We start from the raw sequence: 21,132 nt of genomic DNA, 5'->3' as shown, positions 1-21,132 counted from the left end.
CTTATTTTAAGTAGTTCATTTGGTTTAGTTGAAATATACTTTTGTGGATTAAAAGTGTCCTGCATTTCTCTTTTCTTTTTTGGTTCCTTTGAAACAGGATCCCACTGTGTAGCCCTGGAAGTATTGGAACTCACTTTGTAGATCAGGCTGACCTTGAGCTCAGAGATCCGCCTGTCTGCCTCTCAAATACTAGGATAAAAGACATATGCTACCACACCCGGTCCTCAAAAATTATTCTATTTTGTACAGCTCATAATTTTATCATCAGAGGGCTTAGAAGGAGAGAGAGAGAGAGAGAGAGAGAGAGAGAGAGAGAGAGAGAGAGAGAGAGAGAGAGAGAGAGAGATTGAAGAAAGCTTGAGCCAGGGATAGTGGCTTAAATCCAAGCGGTCTAGAGGCCCAGGTAAATGCATCTCTGTGAATTCAAGGCGAGCCTGGCCTACTACATGAGTTCCAGACCAGGCAGGCCTACATACTGAAACCCTGTCTCAAAAAACAAAAACAAAAATAAACAAACAGCCAAAGCTGGTCGTAGTGGTACACACTTGTAATCATAGCACTGGGAAGGCAGGCACAATCTTGAAAAATCAATCAAGCAATAGAAATTGAATTAAAAGCCGGATAAATGAATGGGGCCAAGAATGCTTTCAGAACTTACTTTCCAAAGATGGCTTTGTTGCCCATCCGAGGAACTGAAGTCTCCTCAATCCCGCAATGCCTCTTATTTAACAGCTACTGTAGAATCTATTTTAAATGATGAGATTTCTACACAAGCTAATGATAAGTGATATTTAAAAACCAATTACTTTAGTGAAATGTAAATCCCGTATGAAGATTTCAGCAGCATTCCAGCCTTCGGCCCTGTATAAGAGAGATGTCCTCTTTCTCATTGCTGCTTTTCTTCCACGAGGACCGCACAACCTCCTCCGCCAACCCGAGACCTCTAGACAGTTTCGGAGATAGAAGGGAGAGGAGCAGAAACATCAAAGGGATGTCCTTAGTGACTCCAAGATGGGTTACCAAGGCGACTATCAAGATATTACTCTGGTAGAGCCTTCATTCAAAGGGTTCGAGCTAGCCAAGGAGACTTCAGAATGTGGGCTGACTGGGGAAAAACACAGCTTCGGTTATATAGTACAGCCGCTTCCTAAACTAACTCCAACCCAAAAGTCACTTCACCGGCCCCTGCGGGGACCTTGCTGCTTTCTGCGAGGCTACCGTGAAGGACACGAGCCCTTCCCAGAATTTGAAAGCTCATTGGATGGTAGCATCGTCACTCAGAGTGATGTCACAGGGCGAGGCGCAGGAGGTGGAACCAGGGAATCTGAGCTTCCGGTCCCTCTAACTTGGGGGCGGGGAGGAATTGGGAAGGTAGGGTTTGGGGTTCCAGATACCCCGTAGCCGGCGCGCGCTGCCTCTGACATCCCCCTCTCAGCCCCCCCCCCACCTGACCCCTAAACTTTGGCGTCCTGCCGACATTCGTCCCTACGGTGTACCTAACCCTACTCCAGCAATCCCCGACCCACAACAGTCCTCCCCACATCCCTCCGAGGCGGCCGGCGGAGAGCCCAGGGCGCCTTTTGCACCGGTGCAGCGAGCGTGGGGTGCAAAGGTAACCCCGCAGCGCTGGGCGTAGGGCTCCCCGAAACGGCGGGGCGACTGCCTGGGAGTGGCCGGGAGCTCAGGGCTGGGAAGCCTCCGCAGCAGGCCCGGCCCCCACCGGCGAGCGCCGTCAGCTGTGGGGCTCGTTTCCAAGGTGCTGAGCCCGGTTCGCGGTGTTAGCTTTACGGTTGAAGTTTCCATGGGATGGGGGAAGAGTTGTGCGGGGAACCTCCCTTCGGCGATTGCGAGATAGCAGGCTTGTTGCCAGTAGCTAAAAAGCGGCTCCGGGTGGAGAACGGTTTTAGATGAAGGGTTCTGGAGATAACACTAGGATGGGATCCGTTTCCATCTGCGTTTGAGCCATTTGTAGGTACCATTATGTCTTCGTTGTTCACACAGGAAATTAGTGAATACTTTTGAACTTTTAGGTTGGTGGGAACTAAATCCAGGATGTTTACTTTCTACTTGTATTTTCTGGTTACAATTAAAGATGTCTTTCTCCTTTTAACAGTTGCAGTAGATACTAGACACTATTGACCAGAAATAAAAAAGCCTTTGGAGGCCATATCGTCTTCACGATCATCTTCTTAGAACCCATTTTTGTGTGTTGGGATCGCAAAAGTACCATTTTCAAACCCAGAGCCAAGAAAATACTGTTAGCTGTTGGAAAGGAACCTGAAGGCAATTTTACACCTTGAATATGCACGTTTTTTTCTTTGCATTAGTTAACACCTAAATCTGGTATTTAATTGATGCCTTTTAAAAATGCTAAGTTGTTTACTTCTTTTGCCTAGGTCTCTGTGTTGGTTAGTTGAAACAAAAAATAAATATGGCCTTCTACAGTTACAATTCATTCTTAGCTACTTTCTGGACAAGGTAAGGCTTGGAATTTCCCACAAATATGTATATGAACTCATGCATCTTTATGGAAAATATGTGTTGTAAAAGGATTGGCTCCCTGCCAGATGTAGTGACACATGCTTTTAGTCCTGGCACTCAGGAGGCAGAGGTAGGCTGATCTTTGTGAGTTCAAGGCCAGCTAGGGCTACATACCGAGCCCTGTCTCAAAAAGAGAAATAGAAAAAAGAAAACAACAAAAGGATTGGCTTAGTACACAAAACCTTGGTGAGTTTTAAATACATTCTTAGGAAGAACCTATTTAAATTTACACTGCTTTAGAATGCAAGCTGTTTGAGAGTGGCGTTTCTATTATTGAGATAGTACATGAGGACCTCAGGTGTAAAAAGGAGAAAAATGGCTCATGAACAAGCTCAGCCCAGGACATGTTCCTATCTGAGGTCTCTTGTATGTATTCAGAAAAATATTCCTCAAATCTCACTACTTGCTGCATTCATTGTGTATTTTCCCTTTTGGCCATTTAAAGAATGTATATACTGATACGTTTCCAAAATTGGATTACACAGAGAAATCCTGTCTTGAAAAACAAAACAAAAATTGGATTAAAGAATGGGAAAAAGCCAAGAACAAAAACCAACCAACTCCTTGTCAGTAGCTTTCTTTTTCTTTCTTTCTTTTGGGGGGGGGGGAGGGGAAAGAGGGCTATTGTTTTGAGACAGGGTCTCTCTCACTTTGTAACTGTGTCCTAGAACTAACTATATAGACCAGGGTGGTCTCAAAATTCACAGAGATCTACCTGCTTCTGCCTCCTGAGTTCTGGGTTAAAGGTGTGCACCACTATGACTTGCTGCAGGCCTGCTGTTGTCTTTATTTGAATGTGTTCTATTTTTAAGGTCTTATGTTCTGGTTTTAACTACAGTATTAGAATATAAAAACCATTGGTTGGTACACAGAAAACCGTGTCTTGAAAAACCAAAAAGCAAAGCAAAACCAAACAAAAAGACAAAACAAAAAACTCTACTGGTTGGGGTGCTTAATTCCAATTTTTATTTGTAAATACTTTTGAGGAATTTTAGGGGGATTGTGCTTCATCACTTTCAGAGAGTCCATAGACACATGGACAGAGCAATATTATGTGATTAGGGACTATGAAGTTGTTTCATTAAAACATTCTTTGTTGCTAACTGTGGTGGTGCTCGCCTTTAGTCCCAGCACATGGGAGGCAGAGGCCGGTGGCTCTCTATGAGTCCCTGGACTACAGAGTGAGTTCCCAAGACAGCCAGAGCTATACAGAGAAACCCTGCCTCGAAAAGCCAAAAAACAAAACAAAACAACAAAACAAAAAACAGGGCTGGAGAGATGGCTCAGAGGTTAAGAGCACTGTCAGCTCTTTCAAAGGTCCTGAGTTCAATTCCCAGCAACTACATGGTGGCTCACAACTATCTATAATGTGATCTGATGCCCTCTTCTGTCGTGTAGGTATACATACAGGGAGAGCACTGTATACATAATAAATAAACAAAAAACATTTGTTATCAATAGACTAGCCCAACAACACAAGTCAGATCTTTCATCTATTTTATGAAACTAGCTAGAGACAATACTACTAAACATCATCCCTGGCAGAAAAAAGTTTTCAAATAGATATTTTTTTGTCTATGATGGTGTTTAAATTTTTTTGTTACTTAATTACCGAAAAGGGCATGCCCTAGCCCCCTTTTGGAGATCAGGAGACAACTTGTAGGAGTCAGCACTATCCATCCTTCCTCCATCTGGGTCCTAAGGATTTGGCCAGGGTTTGAAGTCAAGTGCCTTTACACACCTGAACTAGCTCACTGGCCTCTAGATAGTGAAATTACGTTTCAGAACTTGTAATTTACTATAGCAAATTACTCTTTGGAATTGGCTTACTAATATTTTTCATAAGAATGTGTTCAATGATTGAGCACAGTTCAGCTGCTTAAGAAGTTAAAAATTAGGGGCTGGAGAGACAGCTCAGTGGTTAAAAGCACTGGCTGCTCTTCCAGAGGACCCAGGTTCAATTCCCAGCACCAAAATGGCAGCTCACAACTGTCTGTAACTCCTGTTCCAGGGGATCTGACTCCCGCACAAATACAGGCAAAACACCAATGTACATAACATAAAAAATGAATTTTTTTTTTAAGTTAAATCTTTAGCTGGGCACAGAGGCGCATGCCTTTAATCCCAGCACTAGGGAGGCCGAGGCAGAAGCAGAAGCAGAAGCAGGCAGACTTCTGAATTCCAGGCCAGCCTGCTCTACAGAAGGAGTTCCAGAACAGCCAGTGCCACACAGAGAAACCCTGTCTCGATGTCGGATTGGTTGGTTGGTTGGTTGGTTGGTTGGTTTTTCAAGACAGGGATTCTCTGTGTACCCTTGGCTGTCCTGGAACTCACTCTGTAGATCAGGCTCACTTCGAACTCACAGAGATTTGCCTGCCTCTGCCTCCTGAGTCCTGGGATTAAAAATATGCTCAACATCAGTTAAAAAAAAAAAGTTGTATTTCTGGCTGGGGAGGGAGTAGGGGCAGGTTGGAGGTGGGGGCTTGTAGCATAATGATAGAGAACACACACACACACACACACACATGCGTGCACGCACGCGCGCGCACACACGCGTGCACGCACATGCGCACACACACACACACACACACACACACACTTGCATTTCATTCATTAATAAACATTAGTTGCTTACAGGCATATTGTTTTAACTAGATAAAATATCTTTTTGTTGTTGTAGTTTGTAATAATACATCCCACTGAAAGAATGTTATCCTTTCTTTCCAGATTGCCTAACCATTTTGTCTATCCTTCCTGCTCTCATTCCCCATCACTTGCATTTCTCCACTTGCCAGATTCTCATTTACGTACAACCTATATGAAAAACTATGGAAGCAGGAAGTACTCCTATCCCAGTCTGCCAAGCAACAAGGTCCATCCCTTACGAACTAGACTAATACAAAAACTGCACACATCGACTTGCTGGCTATACAATGTCCCTGGTAAACCTCAGCTGGAGCAAATCCCAGGAAAGCCAAAGGTGACAAGCCCTCAGCCTACCAAAGAAGCTAAGAAAGAAGTTACAGAAGAAAAGCGGTCTTTGAGACAAAAAATCATGGATGAACTTAAATACTATTACAATGGATTCTATTTACTTTGGATTGACACGAAAGTTGCTGCCAGAATAGTTTGGAGGCTGCTGCATGGACAGGTGCTAACCAGACGAGAGAGGCGAAGGGTAGGCAAGAATCATACTGGAAATGGGAAATGATAATGAACTAAAACTTCATCTTAAAATTTCTTAGCTGGGGGCTGGAGAGATGTTAAGAGCGCTGGCTGCTCTTTCAAACGTCCTGAGTTCAATTCCCAGCAACCACATGATGGCTCCCAACCATCTATAATGAGATCTGGTGCCCTCTTCTGGCCTGCAGGTGTACTCACAGGCAGAGCACTGTATAAGTAATAAATCAAATCAAAACAAAACAAAAATTCTTAGCTGGGGCTGGAGAGCTGGCTCAGTAGTTAAGAGCACATAGTGTTTTTGAAGAGGACCTGAGTTCAATTCCCAGCACCCACAGCTGACAGCTCACAACTGCTTGGGAGTCCAGCTTCAGGAAGCTTATATCTTTCTCACCTCCTTGGGCATATTCACACACACACACACACACACACATCACAGAAATAAATAATAAAAAAATATATATTTTTAATCCTTAAGTAACTTTCTTAGCATGCTGGGTTGATGCAGGGCACTCCCCACCCTCCTAAAGTAGAAATTATAAATACTGATCAAAAACCAAAGCTTCATACAAAGTTGAGGATGGGACGCAGGGCCCTGAGCATCTAAGCAATGGCTCTAGCTGGGCCGTGGTGGCACACACTAATGCCAGCACACAGGAGGATCTCTGAATTCAAGGCAGGAGTGAGGTCCAGGATAGTCAGGGCTACACGGAGAAACACTGTCTCAAGCCCCCCATTTGTATATTTAATATGTTAAATATATGTGTACATTTTAAAAACAGTACAATAGAACATATTGTTAACCATAGGTACCTGGGAACACTGAGACAGGAGGAGCAGTTAGCCCAGGATTTTAAGAGAAGTCTGGACAACGTAGTAAATAGCCCTCATCTCAAAAAGGAAAATTTAACTAATATTACATTATTAAAATGTGGACCCTTAAGAGATACATTAATACGTATCAATTGTCATAGGTTCCTTTGAGGATAGCCAGCCCATAGATACTACTACAGAGCTACGTTGAAGAGAAAACACTGCCTTTTCAGCCGTGGAAAACCTTCGTTTTTATACACTTTGTTTCGGTGGTGCTTGTCTGGAGCAGTCCGGGCATGTCCTCTATATAATATTGCTTGTGTGTTTGTCTCTTCAGCTGTTGAGAACTTGTGCTGATGTCTTCCGCTTGGTTCCATTTATGGTGTTCATAATTGTACCTTTTATGGAATTCTTGATACCAGTGTTCCTGAAGCTCTTCCCAGACATGTTGCCATCAACTTTTGAAAGTGAATCCAAAAAGGTATACAGGATTTTAAAACTCTTCTTTAAAAAATTAACAGACTTTGGCTTTAGAGCAGTTTTGTAGGTTCCCCCTGCTAGCAACAACTTGTGCCAGTGTGGTACATGTTACAACCGAGTAACTATGTCAATTTATTATACACTACTATTAATGGAAGCACACACTTAACTGTGGGGTTCCCTCTGGGGTGTGCAGTTCTGTCACCTCCGCAGGACTGTCCTGTCTACTGTCACAGAGTCACATGGAGTAGGCCTCACTGTTCTGAAACTGACAGGCGCTCTACCTGTTTGTATCCACTGTGTTTCTCTTCAGTCTGGCAACTATAGATGTTTTACTTTGTAGTTTTGCCTTTTCCAGAATACCATGTAATCGGAATCACACACTTTTCAGACTGGATTCTTCCTTGAGAGACTGGAGAGATGGCCCAGTGGTTAAGAGAATTGACTGCTCTTGGCAGAGGAACCTCTTTCAGTTCCTTTGGTTTTTTTTTGTTTTGTTTTTGGTCTTTTGGTTTTTTCGAGACAGGGTTTCTCTGTGTAGCCTTGGCTGTCCTGGACTCACTTTGTAGACCAGGCTGGCCTCGAACTCACAGCGATCCGCCTGCCTCTGCCTCCTGAGTGCTGGGATTAAAGGCGTGCGCCACCATGCCCGGCTTCTTCTTTTTTTTTTTTTTCTTCCAGTTCCTTTACATGGCCTCTCACTACCACTTATAACTCCACTCTCAGGGGATCCATCACATAAAAAAGTAAATACTGAAGTTCAGTGAAAAGGCATAGCTTTAATAATTATTTATGGATATATAAGTGTTTAGTTTTTTTGTTTGTTTGTTTTGTCTTGTTTTGAGACAGGGTTTCTCTGTTTAGCCCTGGCTGTCCTGGACTCACTTTGTAGACCAGGTTGGCCTTGAACTCACAGTAATCTACCTGCCTCTGCCTCCCGAGTGCTGGGATTAAAGGCGTGCGCCACCACCGCCCAGCCTCTACAGTTATTTTAACTGCTGAAAAGAAAGAAAAAGAAGGAGTGAAGGAAAGAAGAAAGGAAAAAAGGAGCTCTGAGTTCAAGGTCAACCTGGTCTACATACTGAATTCCAAAAAAATAATAAAGAGCTGAAAAGATGGCTCAGAGTTTAAGAGCTTGCAGAGAACCCAGTTTCAATTTCCAGCACTCACGTGGCGGCTCAACCATGTGTAACTACAGCTCCAAGATACCCATTGCCTTCTGGTCCCTGTGAACAGACACGCATGCAGGCAAACGACCCGTACATGTAAAGTAAAAATCTTTTTTGAAAGTTTATTTAAAATAAAAATAAACATGTAGCCGGGTGTGGTGGTGTATGTCTTTAATCCTAGCACTCCAGAGGCAGAGGCAGACAGATCGCTGTGAGTTTGAGGCCAGCCTGGTCTACAAAGCAAATCCAGGACAGCCAAGGCTAACACAGAGAAACCCTGTCTTGGAAAACAAATAAACAAACCAACATCTACCGTTACTTTGGTTAGTGAGCACTAGGTGTGATTTATTCAGCCAAACAGACTTTCAGTTCCATGAGGATTATTAGGGAAGGCACCTTGGTGACCACAAAGGACTCAGGTTACAGAAGCAGCTCTCCTGCCCTCCATACTCTGTGTCTCTACTAGACAATGCCATAAAAATGGAAGCAAAGCCCTCCAAGGGACAATGAAGTCTCTCAGCGAGACTGGGCCGTGTTGTCTAAAACACAAGAAAGAGAAGGTTTCATGAAGGAAATTTGGAATGGAGGCTCAGTGAGGGGAGAAACGTTACCACAGTCTGTAAGTCTAGCAGCAGAAGGCTGCTCCAAGGTTCAACCGACGAAGAGAGATGAAGGGGTGTCAGGTTGGAAAGCCCTGTCCACTTAAAGGAATTTGAACTTTACCTTCAGTGACAGTGAATAATAGAAAACTAAAACTTAAAGCAAGACTGGGTGGCATGACTAGATCTATATTTTAGGAAAATAATTTTGCTGGCAGAGGACTGAAGGGGAGAGAGCCAAGAGAAGGAAGCAAGCAGAGCCTAAACCATGAAGTTGGCAACAAGAATAAGGGACTGAAGAAGTTCCTTTTGTCTTTTATCTTTTGTTTGAGTCAGGGTCTCTCTACATAGCCCTGGCTGGCCTGGAACTCACAGAGATCTGCCTACCTCTGCCTCCTGAGTGCTGGGATTAAAGGTGTGTGCCACCACACCTAGCCACCTAGCTTCTTTTTTTTTTTTTTTTTTTTTTTAGTCATATTAGGAATAGAATTGAAGGCCTCCTGCATGCTTGGTAAGCATTCTGCCAGTGAGCTATCACCCTAGGCCTACATTTGAGATTAAAGTGGAAAATCAAATTATAATCTTTAACTGCCTAGAGATGGTTTAATTTATTTAAACTCTCAATGGATGCTCTCTGCAAGCTGCTAGAATTACAGGCCTTAATTTGCCTACATTTAAAATAGTCAGGATCCAGAAAGAACTGACAGCATTCCAATGAAAATGTTCTTGAATCCAGGAAGAAGAGGGACTGGGGGCTTAATTATTCCTGCTTAATTGAACTTAACTGTCCAGTTAAGATGGAGACTTAACTGTATCTGCTTCTCTCTACCTTGTACCCAGCCTTTTGACCATGATTATTCCAAAATTCTACCACTGTATTTCTGACAGTGGATGAGAATTAGTAACTACTGGTCAACAGTGTCTTAAGAATGTACATTAAGGGGCTGGAGAGGTGGCTCAGTGGATAAGAGTACCGCCTGCTCTTCCAAAGGTCCTGAGTTCAATTCCCAGCAACCACATGGTGGTTCACAACCATCTGTAATGTGATCTGATGCCCTCTTCTGGCCTGCAGCTGTACATGCAGGCAGAACACTGTATACATAATAATAAATAAATAAATCTTTAAAAAAAAATAATGTACATTAAGGCCGGGCGTGGTAGTGCACGCCTTTAATCCCAGCACTCAGGAGGCAGAGGCAAGCGGATCTCTGAGAGTTCGAGACCAACCTGGTCTACAAAGTGAGTCCAGGACAGCCAAGGCTACACAAAGAAACCCAGTCTCAGGGGGAAAAAATGTACATTAAATCAGAGTGGTGGTACACATCTTTAATTTCAACACTCAGGAGGCAGGGGCAGGTGGATCTTTAGTTTGAGGTCATCCTGGAGTACATAAGTTCTAGAACAACCAGGGATCTATAGAGAAACCCTGTCTCAAAACAAAGAATGGATATTTAATTATTTTCTATATAGTGATTTTTCAAATCTATTATTGTGCATAAAACACAATTTTATAATTATATATTCTCTTTTTATAAAAAAGATTATTTATTATGTATATAATATTCTATCTGTATATATAGACACACCAGAAGAGGGCATCAGATCACATTATAAATGGTTGTGAGCCACCATGTGGTTGCTGGGAATTGAACTCAGGGCCTCTGGAAGAATAGTCACTGCTCTTAACCTCTAAGCCTTCTCTCCAGCTCCATAATTATATCTTTTCTATTTAAGCTGTAAGCCTGACCAACATAGAGTTAGTTCCTGAGTACTGTTTGTAGAGCAAATCTAGGACTGTGTACCAGAGATTGGCTTAATAGCAGCCTAGGTGAGGTTGATAGGTTTGTCATCATGGTATTGATGAGGAGTAAATGCAAGACAAAGGAGGTAAGTTCAAGAGGAGCTCCTTTCCAATGGTCTGCTTCTTATGAATACTTAATCAGACCTGTCTGCTAACGGTGTTACTGCAATATGTGTTATGGGAATGTACAACAGCAAGGTGGAGGTATTTTCCTTATTAGTAGCCTGCTGCTATGATTAATTTTTTCCTCTTTTATTAAGGAAGAAAAGCAGAAAAAGAAGATGGCTGCCAAATTGGAACTAGCAAAATTCCTACAAGAAACAATAAAAGAAATGGTGAAGAGAAACCGAGCCAAGTTGGGAGACGCATCGACAGAGCTTTCTTCCTATGTAAAACAGGTGTCAAGGCTCATCCTAGGCTAGCGAGTTCTGGCCTGGAGTTTTATCATGAACCATCCAGATTGTTCAGAATATTTGAAATGCCACATATCTAAATTATAAATATACAACATTTAAACATTTAGAGTAGTTTAAAAAAAATCTACCCTAAAGTAATCACCTTGAAAACAAAGATGAGGGGGTTGAAGATATGCTCAGAGGTTAAGAGCACTGTCTGCTCTTCCAGAGTTCCCGAGTTCAATTCCCAGCACCCACATGGTGGCTCACAACCATCTACATTGGGATCTGATGCTCTCTTCTGGCAGGCAGGTGTACATGCAAGTAGAGCACTCAGATACATACATAATACATACATTAAAAAAAGAAAAAAGAAAGATGAGTACCAACTGAAATAATCCTGATTTTTCTAGTGACTAGGTTTGATTTTAGAAAGCTATTTTGTGGGGAGAAGAATGGTTATTGGACTTGGCATTGACCCCAGTATGCATACAAGGCACACATAAAGTTTCTGACTTGACGTCTCTTTCAAATAGTCTGTTAGGTTTATGTTAAGGAAGAAACACATTTTAATCAGCTTCTGTCCCACTGCATAGGTCCAAACAGGCCACAGGCCCAGCACTAAGGAGATAGTTGGCTTTTCCAAACTCTTCGAGGACCAGTTAGCCCTAGAACACTTAGATCGACCCCAGCTGGTGGCCCTGTGCAAGCTGCTGGAACTTCAGACCTTCGGAACAAACAACTTGCTCCGCTTTCAGCTCCTGATGACACTTAAGTCTATAAAAGCAGATGATGAGGTAAGAACCTAACCACAGCAACCGGATCCAGGAGGCATCGGAGGGCTCCTCGGTGAAGCGCATGATTTTCTGTCTGTCATAGAGTCATTCTTGCAAAATGAATGGCTTAAAAAACCATTCGGACAACTTCAGCTTTCACTACTCATTTCAGAATTTGCTTGTATCAGGATCTATTTTCTTGAGAAGGCCATTGTAAACAGCCAGTAATCTGGATGTATTAGCTGGGACTAATCTACAGTAGTTAGGACCTGCTGGGAAGGAAATATTGGTTCAGTGGGTTCTTGGCAGCACACCCCTGCCCCATCTCTTTAATACACACACACACACACCTGTGTTTTCCTACAGAGGAACTGGTGCCAAAGTAAATATTCTGCTGGGTGATTGGTCTGGTAAGAAGGTGGCGAAGCACAGTGCTAGGAGGAAACCCAAGGTCTAGCCATCTAGCAGAGGGCATCATTTGGGCTAGTACTACTAATTATGTTCCTTTAAAACACGGAGAGACTGGTTCCTGAGTCTAAACCAGCTGCTGTAGTATTCTGCTGTGGGAAGCAGGTTTCCTCAAACAGGGAAGACATGAGCACATCAGTCCTATTTAGATTTTGGGTGTTGCTTTCAGAAGTTTGGTATGAACAGTACCGATCCCAGGAGAGCTATAGTTTTGTGTCACACCATGCAGAAATTGTTACTTATTGGGGGATCCTATGGACCAGAGAACTCAGGCCATTCGGGGTGGTGAGAGGGAAACAGCATTGAGACATGTGATAAATTATATTGAGAAGCTTTTCATTACATAGGCTTTTTTCTAACAAGCCCTAAAAATGAAAAAGGAAAAGTAGATGTTACAACCAGACAAAAATCCAAACCAGGACAGGAAATGTCTCACTGATAAAATGCTGGGGGCAGTTATATATCTGTCTTTTATTGCTGTCCTGTAGCAGTGACCTTGCATCTCAGTTGCCAGTTTGCAGCCATCAGTGCAGGGGACAGGGGGCCAAAGCATCAGATAGATCAGGGGTTCTATCGATTTTTCTGGAATGTGGGGATTAAGTAAAATTGAAATCCAAAGATTTAGCACTGTTCCTTACACTTGTTGCAGATAATTGCCAAAGAAGGGGTGAAGGCTTTGAGTGTGTCAGAACTCCAGTCTGCGTGCCGGGCCCGAGGGATGAGATCACTAGGCCTCACCGAGGAACAACTGTGTCAGCAGCTCACAGAGGCAAGCAGCACTCCAACCCTCCTCGCTGAGACTCTCTTCCTGCAACTCACAAACCTCATGTGGTGCTTTCTCCTCTGCAAGTCGTATTAGTCAGCTTCCTGCTGCTGTGACAAAATATACCTGAAGAAGGGGAGATGGTGTACATGCTTTCAGCTGATGGCTGCTTGGTCCCAGTGCTCTGGTCCTGTGCTAGCACAGTCTACCTTGCACAGCAGAGAAGTCTTGTTCATTTTATGGTGGCCAGCAAGCAAAGAAGGACAAGCACACCTTTAATCGCAACACTTGGGAGACAGAGGCAAGCAGAGCTGTGAGTTTGAGGCCAGCCTGGTCTGCACAGTGTGTTCCAGGCCAGCTTGGACTACAAATTGAGACCTTGGTTTGTTTTTTTGTTTTGTTTTGTTTTGTTTTGTTTTTGTTTGTTTGTTTGTTTGTTGTTTTTTCTTAGAAAGGCAAAGAAAAAGGAGACAAAGTCCTAAAATTCCCTTCAGTGGTCTGACTTCTTCCCACTAGGCCTCACCTCCTAAAAGTTCCACAGTTCCCATTAGCACAACAGGCTCTGAATATGCCTTCAACACATGGATCTTGGGGGAACTTTAAGGTCCAAATATCCAAGCCACCATAAATAATTTGCCTTTATTTCGGGAAGCAGTTAAGCATAGCTTGAAGAGGTTCATCTGTTTTCCCCTTGGACAGAGACAGGCAACCACAGTTTTCTATAGTGCTATTACAAATGACCATGATTATAAATGATCACGGTGGCAGCCATAGTGGCTCACAGTCCCAGAGGTCACAAGTGCAGGCTGTATTCCTTTCTGGAGTCTCTGACGGGAATAATCCACTCCCAAATGCCTTCAGTTTGTTGGCTGAGCGGAGTTCCCTGCAGCTGTAGGAAGGAAGAAGTTCCTGTTTCCCCACTGGCTGCCGGCCCACCTGCTCTCACTCCAACAGCCACCTATATTAGTCACCGCTTGCCTGCTTCTGCCATGTGCTAAGTCGGCCATGTGCCAGACCCCCCTCACGCTTCCGATCTTGAACTTCCGGTTTGCGACCTCCAGGTCCTACGATTAGGTGAAGCCCAGCTGGGTCGTATCTCAGGGTTGACTGACTTGGGATCTCAATGCCATCTGTAAAATCCCTTCCTAAAGCATGTAGGTCAGTGCTCTCAGCCTTCCTCATGCTCTTTATCTTGTGCAGACCCCCAATCACAGAATTAATTTCACTGCTACTTCAGAACTGTAATTTCGCAGCTGTTATGAGTTGTAATGCAAATATCTGTTTTCCGATAGTCTTAGGCGACCCTTGTGAAAGGGTCATTCAACCCCCAAAGAGGTCATTACCCACAGTTGATAACCACTGACCTAGACTGTTTAAATAACCGGGAGGTGTGCCTATATGGTAGATCTTGGGGCCAACTTGGAATTTCTTACACCAAAGTTAGGTTTTTGTTTGTTTGGTTGGTTGGTTTTTTTGTTTTGTTTTCTTTTGTTTTGTTTTGTTTTGTTTTGTTTTGTTTTTCGAGACAGGGTTTCTTTGTGTAGCCTTGGCCATCCTGGACTCACTTTGTAGACCAGGCTGGCCTCAAATTCACAGCAATCCGCCTGCCTCTGCCTCCCGAGTGCTGGGATTAAAGGCGTGCGCCACGACGCCCAGCCAAAGTAAGGTTTTTTAGCAGCAATTCTCATACAAAGGACTAGCATTGTTGTCTCTGTGTAGAGACCATATCTAGTCTAGGAGCCCACCCTGGCCACTTTTCCTCTTGTGTTCTAAATCAGCACACAGAGCTGGCTTTGGTAGTAGGTGCTGGCAGCCCCAATCAGAGAGCACACTTGTACCCTAACAGTAGCAGCACATTTTAAAACCATGGAAGAGCTCCTGTTAGCTTCTTGATGTATCAACGTAAAAACTACTGTATCATGTAAAGCTTATCTGGGGACAGGAGCCAGTGTTGTCACTTGCAAACCATGTCAGATAGCAATTCCCCTCTTACACATTTCACTAGCTATAAGGAAAATGTACATTTATAGAGGGTAATTCCAGTGGTTAGGAGACGGAGGCAGAAGGATTGCCATGAGTGGAGACCAGTTTGGTCTGTATAGTAAGTTTTAGGACAGCATGGACTTCAGAGTGAGAACTTGTCTCAAAAAAAAAAAGATATTTTTAACCTTACTCATAAGATAAGTGAAAACAAAGACATGCCACATTTGTATATTAGCAAAGTTCAGACTTTGCATGGACATTGCTAGTTAAAAAATAAAAGCTCTGCCAGGCATGGTGGCACATGCCTGTAATCCCAGCACTCAAGAGGCAGAGGCAGGCAGATCTCTGTGAGTTCGAGGCCAGACTGGTCTACAAAGTGAGTCCTGGACAGTCAACACTACACAGAGAAACCCTTGTCTTGGAGAGAGAGAGAGAGAGAGAGAGAGAGAGAGAGAGAGAGAGAGAGAGAGAGAGAGAGAGAGAAAGTTCCATAGAGACAAACCACATTTCAAAATATAAAGACACATACACTGCCTAGCTTGGTAGCTGATATCTGTCATCCTAGCAGTCAGGAAGTTGAGTTAGGAGCTTCACCAAGAATTCAAGGCCCGGCTGGGTCATAGAGGAGGTCAGACCCTGTCCTGAATAACAACAGAAAACATGGAGCCCAGAAGCGTATGATAGCCACCTAGAATTAGAGACAGCTGTGAGCCGCCTGAGATGGGTGCTAGAATTGAGCCCAGGCGCTCTGCAAGAAGAGTACACACTCCTAACCTCTGAGCCACCTCTGCTGCACCCATCTTCTAGCTTGTTGTATTCTGGTCTGTTTGTTTAGGGACAGATCTCACTATGTGGGTCCAGCTGTCCTTGAGCTCAGAGATCTAACCTGCCTCACCTTCCTGAGTGCTGAGTTTAAAGGTGTTTACCACCGTGCTTACCCTAGCAGCACCGTTTTTAATGATTCGAATTATTCCAAAGATCTTTAACAGGATTATCAGGTAAAATACGCCATTTTTATACAATGGAAACATAGCCAGGCATTTAAAGGGGTAGTACTACATCAATTTTAGGGTATTTCAGTGAGGATAAAAAGCACTTGTCTCAGCCGGGCGTGGTGGCGCACGCCTTTAGTTCCAGCACTTGGGAGGCAGAGGCAGGTGGACTGCTGTGAGTTCGAGGCCAGCCTGGTCTACAAAGTGAGTCCAGGATGGCCAAGGCTACACAGAGAAACCCTGTCTCGAAAAACCAAAAAAAAAAAAAAAAAAAAAGCACTTGTCTCAAAAGCCTGACACTCAGACTTATGCATCACACACACACACACACACACACACACACACACACACACACACACACACACTACAAAACAGTATGTGTCACTCATTGTGTATTGGTTTTACAAAACAATTGTGACATAGTGGCACATGCCTGCAGTCCCAGCACTTAGGAGTCTTGGGACAAGGAGACTGCAAGTGAGAGGCCTGGACTGCATAGCAAAAATAAAATAAACAACAACAAACAAAACATGTGGCTAGTTTGATGCTTTACAACTTATACGACTTCAGTCTAATGTTGACTTCTTTGGTTAATAAGGCTGTTTATTATTTTGAGACACGATCTCACCATGGAGCCCAGGTTGGCCTTGAGTTCATCAACATCCTGAACCAGCCTCAAAAGTCTAGCGTACAGGCATGCACTCGGCTTCTGCCTTATCCTATCACACCATCTACTTTTTGCTAAGAGAAGACACTTAGCTATTTGGATCCATAATTGGATGGAGAGGTACTTGCCCTGGGCTAGAAGCCAAGAGACTGGTAGGCTTTTTGTCTGTCTGTCTGTTTGTTTGTTTGTTTGTTTGTTTGTTTTGAAAAGGGTTTTTCTGTGTAGCCTTGGCTGTCCTGGACTCACAGAGATCTGCCTGCCTCTGCCTCCTGAGTGCTGGGGTTAAAGGTGTGAGCCACAAAGCCCTGCTTGGTGTTTTCATCAGTGTGCCACAGGTGATCAGTGTGCTTTGAGACCAGCTGCAAGGGAAGGCAGCAATAGATGACCACAAGCGCCCTCTGGCTACAGCAGCCTGTGACTCCGTGTTTTGTCACTTTTCATCCTTTAGTGGCTGGACCTCCACTTGAAGGAAAATGTCCCTCCTTCTCTTTTGCTCCTGTCACGTACCTTCTACCTGATCGATGTGAAGCCCAAGCCTATTGAACTGCCGCCGAGTATAGAGGTGAGTGAATCGATGCAGAGCCTTGATCCCCATCACGACAGGCCTCGCCACCAAGGTCTCCCAGTCAGAGCAGGGGGCTTCGGGAACTTAAGGCTCGCTGGCTTTAACATCTAGTATTCTTCAGTAGCGGCCCTTGTAGTCTTCCTTTTAAGCTAATGGTCCCTTTTCTTCCCCATTTCATTTGTTCAGATTTCTATAAATTCTAAAGCAAGTAAGGGCTAATTTAGAATGTTAACTTTTCTCTCCCTTCACTCAACTCATCGTTTGTTTTGTCTTTTACCTCTATGTTTTTCGTTCGTTTGTTTGGTTGGTTGGTTTTTCAAGATAGAGTTTCTCTCTGTCTAGAACTCTCTCTGTGGACCAATCAGGCTGGACGTGAACTCAGAGATCTGCCTGCCTCTGCTTCCTGAGTGATTAAGTGTGCATACCATCACTGCCTGGCTTTTATTTATTTATTAAAGATTTATTATATATTTATTATGTATACAGTGCTCTGTCTGCATGTACACCTGCAGGCCATAAGACAGCATCGGATCACATTATAGATGGTTGTGAGTCACCATGTGGTTGCTGGGAATTGAACTCAGGACCTCTGGAAGAGCAGTCAGTGCTCTTAACCTCTGAGCCATCTCTCCAGCCCCAGGACTTTGGGTTTTGTTTGTTTTGGTTTGTATGTCACTTTGAAGCCCTGATTAGCCCTGAGCTCACTATGTAGACCAGGTTGGTCTTGACACAGAGATCCTCTGACTAAGTGCTCTTAAGTGCTGGGATTGAAGGCATGGGCCACTGTGCCTGGGTTTTTTTGTTTGCTTGCTTGTTTTTGTTTTTGTTTTAAGACAGGGTCTCACTATATAGCCCTAACTGGCCTAGAACTAAATATTTTAAATCCTAGAATCTAAATAGTGTGCAACTTTTGTATATAGGGTAACTCAGAATTCAAATGCCAACTTGTTATTGCAGGAGCATATTCCATGTAACCCAGGGAAGTCTACAAGACATGGTGGCACATGCCTTTAATCTCAGCGCCACAGAGGCAGAGGATCTCTATGAGTTCAAAACCAGCCTGGTTTATATAGCAAGTTCCAGGCCAACCTTCACAGTAAAATGCATCTCAAAACAAGAACACAGAGAAAGATGGAATCAGGCACACACCTTTAATCCCAGTAGGGGTGAGTTCTAGGCCAGGCAGATCTACACACACAGACACACAGACAGAGGGGTGGGGGAGAGAGACAGAAAGAGAGAGGAGAGAGACAGAGACAGAGACAGAGAGAGAGAGAGAGAGAGACAGACAGACAGACAGACAGAGGAAGGCAGGTTGCTTAAAGGCACACATTCTCTTACAAGAACTTCTGAGCAGGACAGTTTACACTTTCATAATGTTTCCCCAGGCTCCAAAGACCAAACTTGTCATGGTGTCATCTACTCCCCCTGAGTCACCAGAGAATGTCTCAGACCCTGCACCTCAACTAAAGGGAACTAAGGTTAGTTACTTTCTTCCTACTTGATTAAGCTGAAAAAAAAAAAAAGTTTTTCTTTCTTTTTAAAAAAATTTTTTAATGATTTATTTTATTGTGTATATAATTTTCTGCCAGCATATGTGCCTACCCACCAGAAGAGGGCATCAGATCACATTATAGATGGTTGTGAGCCACCATGTGATTGCCGGGAATTGAACTTAGGACCTTTAGAAGAGCAGTTAGTGCTCTGCTCTTAACCTCTAAGCCATCTCTCTAGCCCAAAATAAATGTTTTTCAATATTGACTTTCTTTTCCTCAAAACAAGAGCTGACTGTGTAGGTCAGGCTAGACTCAGGTTCTGAATCTCCTGCCTCAGCCTCCCAAGTGCTAAGATGACAGGCACACACCCCCAGCCAATTCTCTGCATTCCTTTTTTCTTTTTCTTTCCTTTTCTTTGTTTTGTTTGTTTGTTTGTTGATTTACTTTTGGTTCTTTGAGACAACATGTCTCTGTGTATCCCTGGCTGTAGACCAGGCTGGCCTCAAACTCACAGAGATCTGCCTGCCTCCTGAGTGCTGGGATTAAGAGTGTGCGCCACCACACCTGGCTAGTTCTTGTATTTCTTTTTCTTTTCGAGACAGGATTTCTCTGTGTAGTCTTGGCTGTCCTGGACTCACTTTGTAGACCAGGCTGGCCTCGAACTCACAATGATCCACCCCCTCTGCTTCCTGAGTGCTGGGATTAAAGGCGTGCGCCACCACACCCGGCTTAGTTCTTGTATTTCTAATCCTCCCAATGAAACAGAATTTGCTGTATTCAATGCAGTACTACTTGGTAATAAAGAACATCTATTACTATTCTAAAAATGTTCAACCTACAGGGATGGACATGTAGCTCATTGGTTAAGGGCTTGTTGAAAATGTGAAGCCACAGCTTCCATCCTCAGCACTGCCAAAAATAATGTTTTAAATCAACATTTTGATTACATGTAATTCTTAGATTTTATTTTTTAAACCCTACATAGTATAAAGTAGTTGTTGCAAGTTCCTAGTGTTCATGGTAGACCCTAGTATGTGCTGGTTTAAGTCACTAATGTCTCTCAGTTCTAATATTTTAAGGACGAAGAATTTATACAACTGCCCTCGGGACCATCATCACACATAACACCGCCATCAGATATCTCCAAAGAAGCAGTAAGTAATCCACAGAGAAACCGCTCTCTCTCCCCCAGTTATCTGTAAGGGCCCCAAGACACCAGAATCACAGGCACCACAAAACACTGCGCAGTTCTTCCTGTCATCCAAAACAGGAAGTTGCAGGCTGGACTCTAGTCATCCCATAACTGCTATCTTTTTACCTCATTTATCCAAAAGTAGAAGAAAACACACAGACACACACCCCTAACCATAATGGTGGAACAGACCTACGCATATGAAGTCTATAAGCTAATTACAGTATAGGCAGATTCTTTTTTTTTTTTTTTTTTTAAGTGCTAAATGCAAATAGTTCCCACATGTTAGGTAGTTTACACAGGCTTCTGATGTCAGGAAATACTAGCAGGAAAGCAATTAAAGTTTTAGAAAAATACATGTAAATAAGGAATGTCCGTGCCCACTTCTCCCATTTGGGTGAAGTAGCTTGGGGGGGAAAGCATGGCACAAGCAAGCAGTAGGAAGAGAATCGTGTGTGACAGGCCTGCTGTAGGACGGTCTGTGAGCCTGGGGCTGGGGAGGCATTCAGAAATCAAGCCCAAGCCTCGTGCTTCTGTGTCTTCACCTTTCTTACCAAAGCAATTGACACGCATCTGATTTCTTGGCCACACTAATTGCTTTTCTTTGGGGAGGGTTGGGGGGTGGAAAGTGTTTGTTCATTCTGTAGTTCAGGCTTTCCTGGATCTCAGGCCAGTTCTCCCACCTCGCCAGCCTTGGGGCAGGGCTTACAGTCATGCGGGGATCACAGGCATGGGCCGCTGAGAAGGTAAAAGGGGATGCCTGAAGAATTTCAGCTGCTTGTGACCAAAGCCTAAAGTCCTGCCTTCTGCTTAGGTCCTCCAGGCCAAGTCCCAGAAGACTTCACAGAACAGCAAGGCTAATTCAAAAGGAGCCTAAGGAGCCCTTGAGGCTGGAGCTCATTCTCTGCAGTCACTGCCCCTCAGCAGTGGCGTCCATGACGGAATTCTAGCTGAGCATGTCTGGCTTGAGATAAAGGATCAGCCATTAAGTCGTTGGAGGCCTCATGACCATTCCAGAGATGCAAGCAGTGACACCAAGTTCAGGCCATTTAGAGAAGCTTAATTGCAGTCTATCTGTACTGTCTAATTGTGTCATCTTACTAAATGTTGCGTAAAGCCACCCCCACCATGTTGTCTTTGAATGGCTTCCTGTGTGCTTTTTGGGAGGGGGCCAGCACTGGGGACCGAGCTCAGGGACCCGTGGTTCCTAGACAGGAACTGCATCCCTCATCCTTTAACTTTTTCTGATTTT

The 21,132-nt window shown here is 43.8% G+C and overlaps 1 protein-coding gene across 1 annotated transcript; it reads left to right on the top strand.

Annotated features, from left to right (window-relative positions):
• The first annotated feature begins 1,378 nt into the window (after positions 1–1,378).
• On the top strand, positions 1,379–21,132 carry Letm2 (leucine zipper and EF-hand containing transmembrane protein 2). The gene is made up of 11 exons (XM_051169749.1): positions 1,379–1,756; positions 2,397–2,478; positions 5,269–5,719; positions 6,872–7,015; positions 10,844–10,981; positions 11,575–11,775; positions 12,872–12,991; positions 17,076–17,189; positions 18,581–18,673; positions 19,768–19,842; positions 20,695–21,132. Exons 2-11 carry the CDS (start codon positions 2,432–2,434, stop codon positions 20,755–20,757), a joined length of 1,446 nt encoding a protein of 481 aa, XP_051025706.1. The 5' UTR covers positions 1,379–1,756; positions 2,397–2,431; the 3' UTR covers positions 20,758–21,132.

Source organism: Acomys russatus, chromosome 27 (assembly GCF_903995435.1).
Source record: "Acomys russatus chromosome 27, mAcoRus1.1, whole genome shotgun sequence".
Classification (NCBI taxonomy): Eukaryota; Metazoa; Chordata; class Mammalia; order Rodentia; family Muridae; genus Acomys; species Acomys russatus.
The sequence above is the reverse complement of the archived record's forward strand: the minus strand, read 5'-3'. Positions and strand labels throughout refer to the sequence as shown.

What these genes read in the sequence shown, in the direction of transcription:
- Letm2 (XM_051169749.1), top strand. Translation starts at nt 2,432, where the DNA reads ATGGCCTTCTACAGTTACAATTCATTCTTAGCTACTTTCTGGACAAG. An exon ending in TTTCTTCCTATGTAAAACAG is followed by an intron (nt 10,982 to 11,574) that starts GTGTCAAGGCTC and finishes CCCACTGCATAG; the next exon opens with GTCCAAACAGGCCACAGGCC. An exon ending in CTCAACTAAAGGGAACTAAG is followed by an intron (nt 18,674 to 19,767) that starts GTTAGTTACTTT and finishes TAATATTTTAAG; the next exon opens with GACGAAGAATTTATACAACT.